Genomic DNA, 14,245 nt, shown 5'->3' on the forward strand with positions numbered 1-14,245 from the left:
GAGCTTAGAAGACAGGGATTTATCAAAATGACGGCACACAGCTCAGTAAGTGACATCTCTGGAATCAGGGTCTCTGTCTCTACATTATGCTACTCTCAAATGGGGTAGCAAAAATCTGGTGACAGATTCCCTTTTAAAGCTGACTTTCAGTAGCCGGCAATAGCTGAAAAGCCAAGCTGAGAGCAGCTCCATTCAAAAGTATCAGGTCAGTGCCGGAGCCAAAAACAGCAGATTGGTGGGGAGCCGGGTGTCAGAGCTATGGATAACCTGTCCTGCAGGTACATCATCAATACCACATGCACAGAGAGCAATTTTAAGACTTTATGTAGAAGCATTAAACCAGGACAAAAGCCAAATGTATGAAGCCTGAGCACCCTTTTTAATGAGTGTAGGGTTTGGTTCCTTGCTAATTTTCCACTGTACAGTGATGCTCATAGTTAAACACTGCAGCACGGCCCCTGTGTAATGCACCTGGGGTGCCACCGTGCAGGGAAACACTCAGATCTGGGTGTCTCGCTGACGAAGCGCCGCAGCCCTTTGTTTCTCCGTGCTAACACTAATTCTGCAACTGTCTCAGACCTTTATATGATGGAACCGTGGCCACTTTGGATTGCACTGGGGATACTGCCATTCAGATAAAATGGCAAAGATACAGTAGCCCATTTGTTTTAAGAATTAGCATGGATCTCTAAGGACCCCTACTAATCAGTGTATGAGGGTATGCCGCGTGTCCACCGCCATTAACAAGAGAACGTCGGCAGCTATAGGCATAGAAGTGGTGTCTAGGTATAGTAAAGTATCCATGCGCTACGCAATGAAACCACCTATAGCGCCACCTGGTGGAAAACAACGGAGTTAGCATTTTTATCTCGAAAACGGAACGAGAGAGAAAAAAGAAGGGAATTTTGTTTACTTACCGTAAATTCCTTTTCTTCTAGCTCCTATTGGGAGACCCAGACAATTGGGTGTATAGCTTCTGCCTCCGGAGGCCACACAAAGTATTACACTTTAAAAAGTGTAACCCCTCCCCTCTGCTATACACCCTCCCGTGCATCACGGGCTCATCAGTTTTGGTGCCAAAGCAGGAAGGAGGAAACTTATAAATTGGTCTAAGGTAAATTCAATCCGAAGGATGTTCGGAGAACTGAAACCATGACCCAAAGAACAATTCAACATGAACAACATGTGTACACAAAAGAACAACAGCCCGAAGGGAACAGGGGCGGGTGCTGGGTCTCCCAATAGGAGCTAGAAGAAAAGGAATTTACGGTAAGTAAACAAAATTCCCTTCTTCTTTGTCGCTCCATTGGGAGACCCAGACAATTGGGATGTCCAAAAGCAATCCCTGGGTGGGTAAAAGAATACCTCGATAAAAAGAGCCGAAAAACGGCCCCCTCTTACAGGTGGGCAACTGCCGCCTGAAGGAGTCGCCTACCTAGGCTGGCATCTGCCGAATCATCGGCATGCACCTGATAGTGTTTCGTGAAAGTGTGCAGACTCGACCAGGTAGCCGCCTGACACACCTGCCGAGCCGTAGCCTGGTGTCGCAATGCCCAGGACACCGACGGCTCTGGTAGAATGGGCCTTCAGCCCTGCAGGAATCGGAAGCCTAAAAGAACGGTAGGCTTCAAGAATCGGTTCCTTATTTCAGTGGCAGTGGGGGGGGGGAGGTGTCCCCGGGCATAGTCTGGGAGGCACACAAATGTGTGGTGAGGGGTCTGTTTATCAAACATGGGGCACGCTTGAAGAGAGAAAGAGAAGCTAGGGCTACATCCCTTTTGGCAGACATTAGAGAGCTGGAGGCAATTCACAAGGGGTCTCTGGGAGGGGATGTGGGGGCCATTTTGGTCAAGAAGAGGGAGGAACTGAGGACCCTACTATGCTGTAAAGCTAGGGGAACATTGGCTAGGTGTAGACGGCATTTCTATGAATTTGGCAATAAGAGTGGCAGGACCCTGGCTAGAGCTCTGAGGACTCAGAGAGCGAGAGGATATGTCTCTAAGGTGCACATCGCGGGAGATAGGTGGGCTACTTTGCCGAAAGACATTGCCTCCGCTTTTAAAGATTTCTTTACTGCCCTCTATGCAATTGATGAGGGGCGGTCTGAGAGGGCCAGGACGGAGTTGCGTAGCCGTATACGGATGTACATCGCGGACTCCGGCTTGGGACATCTCAAGCCGGAGGCTGCGGCCGATCTGGAAAGACCCATCTCGGAGGAGGAATACTGGTCTGCACTTAAAAAATCCCCCACAGGCAAGGCTCCTGGCCCGGATGGTTTCCCTCTGCTCTATTACAAAAAGTTGGATTCCATTTTGATTTCCCCATTTCTCTCAGCATTCAACCATGGCCCACATTCTGGAGCTGCTCCCTTGCTAAGGGATACCCTAGCTGCTAATATAGTTGTCATCCCTAAAGAGGGCAAAGATCCTTCGTTGTGCTCTAGTTACCGACCCATTTCCCTCCTCAACACAGACCTGAAGCTCTTCACTAGGATTCTTTCGGATAGACTCACCCCTTTGCTTGGGGAGATTGTTCACCCTGACCAGGCCGGGTTCATGACGGGTAGGGAAGCAAGGGACAACACGACTAAGGGGTTGAACATAATACACAAGGCTAAATCCGATGGGCTGCCTTTGATGCTTCTGTCGACCGACGCAGAAAAAGCGTTCGACAGAGTTAACTGGATTTTTATGGAGGAGGTCCTGAGGGCTGTGGGGTTGGGGAGTAGGATGCTTGCTTGGATATGTTCCCTGTACAGCAACCCTTCGGCAGCAGTCAGAGTGAACGGTCTCCTTTCAGAGAGATTCCCCATTCGCAATGGAACAAGACAGGGCTGTCCTCTCTCGCCCTTGATTTTCATATTGACTCTGGAACCCCTGCTCAGTCGGATCAGAGGCAACATTAACATTTCGGGCCCTAACATCTCTGGTTCTACTTATAAAATCGCGGCTTATGCGGACGATTTGCTTTTTTTCATTACCAACCCTCGGGTTTCCCTCCCTAATCTTCTGAGAGAGTTGGAAACATACTCCTCTCTATCTAACTTTAGAATTAATATGTCAAAATCGGAGGCCCTAAATATATCTCTTCCTCCTGAGCAAGTCACATCGCTACAATCCGCGTTCGAGTTTAGGTGGGCTAGCCAGTCCTTGAAGTATTTGGGCGTCCAGTTGGCTGCGGACTCTAGTCAAATTTACAAGTTGAATTTTCACCCGCTCCTGCAATCAATTAGAAAAGACTGCGCTAACTGGGGGAAGGGCTACTTCACATGGTTCGGGAGATGTGCAATACTGAAGATGAATATCCTGCCACGTCTCTTATACCTCTTTCAATCCTTGCCGATTAGGATCCCTAGCTCTTTCTTCAAGGAACTGGCCTCTTTACAGATCAAATTTATCTGGGCCAACAAACCGGCGAGACTCTCCCGGTCTCTTTTGTGCAGACCTAAGATTAGGGGTGGCCTGGGTATCCCAGACCTTAAAAAGTACTATTTGGCCACGCATATGGTTAGGGTATTGGACTGGTGCCGCCATTCCAGCACAAAGCCGTGGGTGGCCCTAGAACAGAGCTTCTCGGAAATACATCTCCCGGCCATCCCCTGGCTTTTGAACCTCTCCCTGCCTGCTCTGAGATCTCATCCTACCATCGGCGCCACTGTTGAATGTTGTTCGAGAAGGGAGGTCAGACGACTCCTTTTGCCAGTGCCTTCCCCTATGACACCCGTGTTAGGCGACCCGGAATTCCGTCCTGGTCTCTTGGACCCGGTCTTCAGGGGGTGGGTTCAGGGGGGCAAATTCAGAGCTTGTCATCTGGGTAGAGAGGGGGATTGGTTTTCTCTAGCGGATATACGGGGCTTCTTGCCTCCGGGCCCCTTGGGGGATTGGAGGGCTATGCAGATGAGGCACTACATGCACTCCCTCCCTCACTTCAGTCGATATGCCGGACCTCCAACGGGATTTGAAAAGTTGTGCCTGGGAGGGGGAGTCTTGCGGCACTCTCTATCCTTGGTATACAACATGTTATCAGATCCGGGGGATTTGCCCCCCCCCGGCTTACCTTTTGCAGTGGGAGAGGGACCTGGGGATTAGCTTATCCGACTCACAAAGAAACAACATCCTCCAGCTAGCACATAGAACTTCGATCAGTTCCAGACTGTTGGAAGCTAATTACAAATTGTTGGCCAGGTGGTACAGGGTCCCGACCAGACTACATAGAATGTTTCCCTCAGTTGACCCGGTTTGTTGGAGATGCGGTCAGGGGGAGGGTGATTTTGTGCACATTTTTTGGTCTTGCCCTTCTCTGCAGCGGTTTTGGTCAGAAGTGGGGGAGGTAATCAGACGAGTGACCGGTACTACTGAAAAAATGGGTCCGGAGCTATTCATTCTACAGCTATCCGAACTCCCGGTCTCTAAATATAGGAGATCTTTGCTTAGATTTCTGGTCATGTCTGCCAGGTCTTGCATTCCGCTTGGTTGGAAGTCTAATACCCCCCCACGGTGACACAGTGGGTTTCGCGGATTAACGATCTGATGTATATGGAGGATTTGACATCCTCTATTAATGATCGCCAGGAAGACTTTTATAGGACATGGTTCCCTTGGATGGAGTTCACCTACTCGGCGGAGTACGCGGACTTGTTCTCTGAACCTCAGGATTCGTGATTTTTCCTCCTCCATCCCCCCTTTTTTTTTTTTTCTTCTCGCATTCTTTCTCCCCCTCTCTTTCTTCCTCTCTACACTACTCCCTGATCTTCTCTCCTGCTCTCTTCTCCTACCCCTCTCTTTATTTCTTTCTTTCTCTACAATCCTTCAATCTTTTTTCAGGCTTGATTTCTTTTTCTTCGCTCTTCTCCCAACTTACATTAGGTTGGGTCGGCTTATAAAATATGTAAACTGGGCCAGACTTGAGTAGTAGCAGGGATGGGAATTGCATATGTGTGCTTATTGTTTGTATATATTCTACCGTCATTTCTGTAATAATACCTGCGTCCCAGTTGGGAGCAGGAGATGTATTGTTTGATACGAGTTTGGCTTTAAAATAAAGAATTTAAAAAAAAAAAAAAGAATCGGTTCCTTGATCCACCGAGCCAAGGTTGACTTGAAAACCTGAAATCCCTTACTCTGGCCCGCGATAAGGACAAGAGCGCATCAGACCGGCGCAGGGGCGCCGTGCGAGAAATGTAGAGCCGGAGTGCTCTCACCAGATCTAATAAATGCAAATCCTTTTCACATTGGTGAACTGGATGCGGACCCAAAGAGGGTAAGACGATATCCTGATTGAGATGAAACGGGGATACCTTAGGGAGAAAGTCCGGGACCGGACGTAGAACCACCCTATCCTGGTGAAACACCAGGAAGGGGGCTTTGCATGACAGCGCTGCTAGCTGAGACACTCTTCTGAGTGATGTGACTGCCACTAGGAAGGCCACCCTTTGCGAAAGGCGAGATAGAGAGATCCCGCATCGGCTCGAAAAGTGGCTTCTGAAGAGTCGTCAGCACCCTGTTAAGATCCGAGGGTGTTAACGGACGCTCGTAAGGTGAAACCGGAAAGCGCCGATACTTGTCCCTTGAGAGAGCCGAGAGACAAGCCCTTGTCCATTCCGGATTGAAGGAAAGAAAGAAAGTGGGCAAGGCAAACGGCCAGGGAGTAAAACCCTGATCAGAGCACCAGGATAAGAAGATCCTCCAAGTCCTGTGATAGATCTTGGCGGACGTTGGTTTCCTGGCCTGTCTCATGGTGGCAATGACATCTGGAGATATCCCCGATGACGCTAGGAGCCAGGACTCAATGGCCACACAGTAAGGTTTAGAGCCGTAGAATTCAGAAGGAAATATGGCCCTTAAGGCAGCAAGTCTGGTCGGTCTGGGAGAGTCCACGGTTGACCCACCGTGAGGTGCCACAGATCCGGGTACCACGATCACCTCGGCCAGTCTGGAGCAACGAGGATGGCGCGGCGACAGTCTGACCTGATCTTGCGTAACACTCTGGGCAGTAGTGCCAGAGGAGGAAATACATAAGGCAGTCGAAACTGCGACCAGTCGTGAACTAGCGCGTCTGCCGCCAGAGCTCTGTGATCCTTGGACCGAGCCATGAATGCCGGGACTTTGTTGTAGTGCCGAGACGCCATTAGATCGACGTCCGGCGTTCCCCAGCGGCAACAGATCTTTAGAAACACGTGCGGGTGAAGAGACCATTCCCCTGCGTCCATGCCCTGGCGACTGAGAAAATCTGCTTCCCAGTTTTCTACGCCCGGGATGTGAACTGCGGAGATGTTGGAGGCTGTGGCTTCCGCCCACAGCCGAATCCGCCGAACTGCTCGGAAGGCTTGACGACTGCGTGTGCCGCCCTGGTGGTTGATGTACGCAACCGCCTTGGCGTTGTCCGACTGAATTCGGATCTGCCTGCCCTCCAGCTACCGCTGGAACACCTTTAGGGCTAGATCCACTGCCCTTATCTCCAGAACATTGATCTGAAGGGAGGACTCTGTCGGAGTCCAGGTTCCCTGAGCCGAGTGGTGGAGGAAGACCGCTCCCCACCCTGACAGACTCGCGTCCGTCGTGACCACAGCCCCGGCTGGGGGCCGGAAGGATTTTTCCTTCGCCCAGGAAGTGGAAAGAAGACACCACTGAAGAGAGGTTTTGCTGCAAGGGAAAGAGAGACGTTCTTGTCTAGGGTCGTCAACCTCCTGTCCCATTTGCGGTGTCCGATAGAATCGGACGCAGACGAAACTGCGCAAGGGAACTGCCTCCCTTGCTGCCACCATCTTCCTGAGAAAGTGCATGAGGCGCCTCAAGGGGTGACCGGGCCCGAAGGAGAGATTGCACCCCTGTCTGTAGTGAACGCTGACTATGCAGCGGAAGCTTCACTGTCGCTGAGAGAGTATGAAACTCCATCCCGAGATAAGTCAGTGATTGGGTCGGTGTCAGTTTTGACCTTGGAATTTTGATGATCCACCCGAACCCCTGGAGAGTCTCCAAAGCAATGGTCAGGTTGTGTTGACATGCCACCCGGGAGGGTGTCTTGACTAGAAGATCGTCTAGGTAAGTGATCACCGAGTGGCCCTGAGAGTGTAGGACCGCCACCACTGCTGCCATGACCTTGGTGAAGACCCGTGGGGCTGTCGCCAGGCCGAATGGCAGTGCCACGAACTGAAGGTGTTCGTCCCTGATGGCGAAACGCAGAAAGCGTTGAAGCTCGGGTGCGATCGGCACATGGATATAAGCATCCTTGATGTCAATTGATGCTAGGAAGTCTCCTTGTGACATCGAGGCTTCAGAGTGTTCACCGCCTGAAAAAGTGCATCGGCTCACTCGGGGGGGCGGAGATGTTTTGAAGAAACGAGTCGGAGGACGAGAGCAGAGCTCTATCCTGTAACCGTGAGACAGAATGTCTCTCACCCATCGGTCTTGGACATGTGGCCACCAGGCGTCGCAAAAGCGGGAGAGCCTGCCACCGACCGAGGACGCGGTCTTGGTGAGGCCGAAGTCATGAGGAAGCCGCCTTGTGACTTAGACCGCCATGCAGAAGAGTTCCTCTAGCCCTCCTCTGACCTGTTGGACGTGGAGGAACGGAACTTTGCTGAGGACCGAAATGACCGAAACCTTTGGACTGGGGCAAGGACGAGACCTTTCCCTTGGACTGTCTAGTAACTTCATCCAATTGCTCGCCAAACAAACGGTCGCCAGAAAATGGCAAACCGGTTAAGAACTTCTTGGAAGCAGAGCCTGCCTTCCATTCACGTAGCCACATGGCCCTGCAGACTGCCACCGAATTGGTGGATGCTACCGCTGTACGGCTCGCAGAGTCCAGGAACGGCGTTCATGGCGTAGAACGAAAAAACCTACGCCTGAGAAGTGAAGGACACAACCTGCGTGGCAGAGGTATGTGCAACCGCAATAATCTCAGCCAGAGAAGCTGAGATAGCTTGGAGTGCCCTCACGGCTGCGAAGGCTGGAGCAAAAGATGCGACTATGGCTTCATAGATGGATTTCATCATAAGCTTTATTTGCCTGTCAGTGGCATTCGTGAGAGATGGACATCTGCCACTAATACTACGGATCTAGCCGCCAGCCTAGAGACTGGAGGATCCACCCTGTGACACTGAGCCCAACCCTTAACCACGTCAGGGGGGAAAAGGGTAACGCGTGTCAATAAGGCGCTTAGTAAGCGCTTGTCCGTCAAGTTCTGTGCTACTGGACGGCCCCTCTGGAGTTAGAGTGATCGAAACACGCACTCCTGATGAAGTCGGGGAAGGTTCCCAGCGGGCCCGCTTAGCCTATCAGAGGCCGCGGTCCGTGACGGAGTTCTCACCGTGGGATCTGGGTGTTACCCCAGGAGCCCCTTGTTGTACCGACCCAGAGGGACCCGGGAGCGATGAACTCACAGCTCCCTGGCCCTGTGTTATCGGTCTGGACTGCAAGGCTTCCAGTATCTTAGCAGACCCTCTGTCCATAGACTGAGTCCTGGAATGTGAAAGCTACTCAGAGATTTGCTGATTCCAACATGCAAACTCTGTTCCTGTCATCTGTGCAGTGCCTGTAATATAGCCGCACAAGAGGTACAGGTTGTAAAATAAGCCAGTGCCTTGGCACCCTTACTCTTTAAGAGCAGACAACAGCATGTCGTCCGCAGAGTAAACAGTGAGGGTATACAGCCAAAAGCAAATAATGCTGCCGAACAGTGAGATCATATACCATATAAATAAACATATATATATATATATATATATATATATATATATATATATATATATATATATATATACACTGCGGCACCAAGGGGGGTCAGCACCTGAAAAACTGGTGCCCCCCAGTGCTCAGTGAGGGGGAAGGAGGATACCAACGTATGCTCCAGCCCTCCCTGCCGACGTCCAGTCGGCCGTCCCATCGTTACCCCTGACTGGCAGGCCCGAGAACGGGAGTATATGGTACTAGGCCGCAAGAGCCGGGGACTAAATTTAAAAACGCGGCCGGCAAACATGGCGCGGTCGGCGCGGTAGTCCCAGTCTCACAAACCACTCCGCAACCGCTGCGGCGTTTGTAACACAGATGCTGCATGCACCGTCCCTCAGGGGACACAGAGTACCTTATGATGCAGGGCTCTGTCCCTGATGATGTCCAGTCTCCTGTCCGTCAGAATCCCCCAGGGGCTGCGGATGGAGCCCGGTCCCAGTGCATGGCGACCGGTTAGGATCCCCCCTCTCCCAGAGCAGTTGGAGCAGATTCTGAGATCCTCCACCGGCAGAATTATAACAATGGCTGCCGGCGTTCCGAGGGGAGGAGAGAGCCGTGGGCGGAACCGCAAAAGTGCGGGAACCTGGTGGCCCATAGTGATCAGTGAGGGGGGCGGAGGACAGCGAAGTGTGCTCCAGCCCTCACTGTCGGCATCATACCGACCGTCCCGCCTTTCTCCCTGACTGGCAGGCTCAGGGGCGGGAGTTTAACACACTAGGCCGCAAAAGCCGGGGACTAAAGTAAAAACCGCGGCCGGCAAACAGGCACGGTCGGCGCGGTAGTCCCAGACAAAAAATCCACACCGCAGTCGCAGCTGCGTATGAGGCCAAGGTGCTTCATGCACCGTCCCAACGGGGACACAGAGTACCTGTAGATGCAGGGCCATGTCCCTGACGATACTCCGTCTCCTGTCCGGCAGATTCCCCCAGGGGCTGCGGAAGGAGCCCGGTCCCAGTGGCTGGATGACCGGTTAGGATCCCACTTCCCCAAAGCCCCTAAGGGATGGGGAAGGAAAACGGCATGTGGCTCCTGCCTGTGTACCCGCAATGGGTACCTCAACCTTAACAGCACCGCCGACTCAGTGGGGTGAGAAGGGAGCATGCCGGGGGCCCTGTTAGGGGCCCTCTTTTCTTCCATCCGATATAATCAGCAGCTGCTGCTGACTAAAATGTGGAGCATTGTGTGCATGTGTGCCTCCTTCAACACAAAGCATAAAACTGATGAGCCCGTGATGCACGGGAGGGTGTATAGCAGAGGGGAGGGGTTACACTTTTTAAAGTGTAATACTTTGTGTGGCCTCCGGAGCAGAAGCTATACACCCAATTGTCTGGGTCTCCCAATGGAGCGACAAAGAAAAAGTGAATTACAAAGTTGTAGGGCATCATCAATTCAATACGAATCGACACCTTGCATACAGAAATGCTATGATTAGAACGTCTAACACTCACAAGGCTGTGGACGTGAAGCGATACCTCATGGAGACCTTCCTACAAGTCATTGGGTACGGTGGCTGTGTGGAGTGGCCTCCACGCTCACCTGACCTGACCCCATTGGACGTCTTTCTGTGAGGTCACATCAAACAGCAGGTGTATGCGACCCGTCCACCAACATTGCAGGACCTACGAAGATGTATCACAGATGCTTGTGCAAACGTGTCACTTACCAAATTGCACACCGTGCAGCAAGATACAGTATGCTGTGCAGAGGCCAGATGTGCATTGCAGCTGACGGGGGCCACTTTGAGCATCAAAGTTAAATGAGCACCCTATGAGTGACAAACATTCAATGTTTTGGGGGATCATGGGTTTCATATCATAGTATTTCTGTATGCAGGTGTCGATTCATATTGAATAGATGATGCCCTACAATGTTTTAATTCAATTTTTTTCTTTATCTCGTTCCGTTTTCGAAATGAAAATGCTAACTCCGTTGTTTTCCACCAGGTGGCGCTATAGGTGGTTTCATTGCGTAGCACATGGCTACTTTACTATACCTAGACACCACTTCTATGCCTATAGCTGCCGCTGTTCTCAAGTTCATGGCGGTGGACAGGATATGGGTGGACACACTGTATACTAGCCATATGCTATCTCTTAGAATTGTAGAGTTAAATGGACCGAATGCACGAGACCAGTCAAATAATTTAAAGCTCTTTGGGGGGTCACATATTACATTTAATCACAAATAAACCATGTGGGAATAAAGTCTGAGGTTAGGAAGGGAATTTTGGCATACAAATGTGAATGCTGCTGACTTGCAGGACATATGGGACCTGACAGGTTCCCCTTAAAGTAAAAAATTAAACCGAATTATCATAATCCTACCAGAATTTGTGAGTTTGGTTTCCAGTAGGCCGGGGCAATCTGATCAGTCAACCACGATGTCACTGCCTTTGTGGGTCCAATACTTAGTTCAGTCACGGACTGGGCCATAAAGTTCATACCATCCAGAAGACGCTGTGCCGCATTGTTGTTATCCTTGAGGAATCCATCAGACTAAAAGGAAAAAACGCAGAGTTTTTAATTCCGGAGGTTTTTTTCCTGTGGTTTCCCTTTCCTACAGCCAGTTGTGGGGACAGGCGTCATCCTAATTCAGTCTCAGCCTCACGGATCTGCAAGCTGCTGAAAGAGGTAACTTAGAATCTATCAGTGAGCTCATTATGACAGTCTGACTCCGAGATTGTAACTCTTGTCTTTTCTCAGCTCCTCGCCGCTGATTTATAGCCACAGATCACATCAAAGTTGAATGTGTGGGAAAGCAAAGAGCCTTTCAAAGTCAAAGGGTGCTAAATTTTTAATGAAAAATTGTTTTTTAGCCCCAAATACATGCATTTAAGTAAAAGAAAAAGCTCCCCAATGGTAGTCAACCCCTTTAAGGAATAAATGACTTACATCTGGCCAAACGTGTTGTATCTCTGTGCGCACAATGGTATCAACTGGATCCTGATTTCCAAACCAGTACTGGCGACTACGGTAGATCACCCCACAGTCTGGACACTCAATCACATACCTACATGTAGCAGCAAAAACAAGGATTAGTAAGAAGAATCAGCTCAAATATTGCAACTGATCGTCAGGCGAGACGCAAAAGGAGATGACTTACCCAGACCAAGCATACTTGGCAAGACCCAACCAAGGCGAGTCTGTGGATGCGGAGGTTTTGGGGACCACATTCATCTCTCTCCCACTTTCATAGCAAGCCTGAAAAGAGGAATACGCAGATAAAAATACAATCTAACAGACCGAGTCCCGAAACGCGTCGTATTTTGAGACTGTACATTTTATATTCCTTGATTGCTTTCTTCTACTGACAATGGAAAACCTACCGGGGGAGCAGGGAGGGTCTCAGAGGTCTCACCCAAACAATCAGAATCTGGAGACGTGCCTATTTGGTAGGAATGGGAATGGGAAGGTAATGTGAGCACCACCCATAGCAGATATTGCATTATTATGTCTGACATTGCAAGACGCTAAAGCCACATGTGACCAAAGCAAGTCCAAGGGGCAGGAGGCATGGCTGCACAAGGAAGGGCCGACACTAATAGGGACTTTTACCTTTAAACCAAAAAATATAGGTGATAATGATACCAACGGATTTTCTCACTTACTTTACAAGTGAACACTCGGTTGTCAAACTGGTGCGAGTATCTGCAGCGCTTCGATGCGTCGTGAAGAACACCTTCCTTGCAGTGATTCATACTGTTCTTACACCCTGCCCTGGAAAACAGGAGGGAGGAATAAGACCGCGCCAACACGAAACGTGCGCAGAATAACAAATCGGAAATATACTCAGTTATAGTTAATCAGAGATATTAATTATATATACATAATATACACACGCACACATTCATACATATATACACACGCACACATACATGTACATACACACACATGTACATACACACGCACATGTACATACACACGCACACACACGCACACATACACATACATGTACATATACACGCACACATACATACATGTACATACACACGCACACATACATACATACATGTACATACACACGCACACATACATACATACATGTACATACACACGCACACATACATACATGTACATACACACGCACACATTCACGTACATACACACGCACACATACACGTACATACACACGCACACATACACGTACATACACACGCACACATACACGTACATACACGCACACATACACGTACATACACACGCACACATACACGTACATACACACGCACACATACACACGCACACATACACGTACATACACACGCACACATACACGTACACATACATGTACATATACACGCACACATACACATACATGTACATACACACGCACACACACACACACACATGTACATACACACGCACACACACACACATGTACATACACACGCACACACACACACACACACACACATGTACATACACACGCACACACACATACATGTACATACACACGCACACATACATGTACATACACACGCACACATACATGTACATACACACACATACATGTACATACACACACATACATGTACATACACACACATACATGTACATACACACGCACACACATACATGTACATACACACGCACACACATACATGTACATACACACGCACACACACACACACACGCACACATGTACATACACACGCACACACACATGTACATACACGCACACACATGTACATACACATACATGTACATACACGCACACACATGTACATACACACGCACACATGTACATACATGTGCATACACACGCACACACACATACATGTACATACACACGCACATACATGTACATACACATGTACATACACACGCACACATACATGTACATACACACGCACACATACACATACACGTACATACACACGCATACATGTACATACACACGCACACATACACATACATGTACATACACACGCATACATGTACATACACACGCACACATACACATACATGTACATACACACGCATACATGTACATACACACACATACATGTACATACACACGCACACATACACATACATGTACATACACACACACATGTACATACACGCACACACACACACACACATGTACATACACACGCACACACATGTACATACACGCACACATACATACACACACATACATGTACATACACACGCACACATACACGTACATACACACGCATGTACATACACGCACACACATACATGTACATACACGCACTTATACATGTACATACACACGCACACATACATACACACACATGTACATACATAGCATGGGGGATGTAGCACGATGGGGGGTGCGCAGCATGGAGGATGGAGCACGATGGGGAGTGCGCAGCATGGGGGATGGAGCACGATGGGGAGTGCGCAGCATGGGGGATGGAGCACGATGGGGGGTGCGCAGCATGGGGGATGGAGCACGATTGGGAGTGCGCAGCATGGAGGATGGAGCACGATGGGGAGTGTGCGCAGCATGGAGGATGGAGCACGATGGGGAGTGCGCAGCATGGG

At 49.7% G+C, this 14,245-nt stretch overlaps 1 protein-coding gene across 1 annotated transcript in view; it reads right to left on the bottom strand.

The window, feature by feature from the left end:
* The window catches only part of ZFYVE1 (zinc finger FYVE-type containing 1), an 80,171-nt gene that overhangs the window by 12,604 nt on the left and 53,322 nt on the right, over positions 1-14,245 (bottom strand). Inside the window, exons 5-8 of the mRNA XM_075330868.1 lie at positions 12,340-12,448; positions 11,835-11,932; positions 11,624-11,741; positions 11,057-11,227 (exon numbers count right to left, since the gene is read on the bottom strand). Coding sequence (XP_075186983.1) covers positions 11,057-11,227; positions 11,624-11,741; positions 11,835-11,932; positions 12,340-12,448 — 496 coding nt within the window. The remainder of the gene's footprint in view (positions 1-11,056; positions 11,228-11,623; positions 11,742-11,834; positions 11,933-12,339; positions 12,449-14,245) is intronic.

The sequence above is a fragment of the Anomaloglossus baeobatrachus genome, chromosome 12 (genome assembly GCF_048569485.1).
Source record: "Anomaloglossus baeobatrachus isolate aAnoBae1 chromosome 12, aAnoBae1.hap1, whole genome shotgun sequence".
Taxonomy (NCBI): domain Eukaryota; kingdom Metazoa; phylum Chordata; class Amphibia; order Anura; family Aromobatidae; genus Anomaloglossus; species Anomaloglossus baeobatrachus.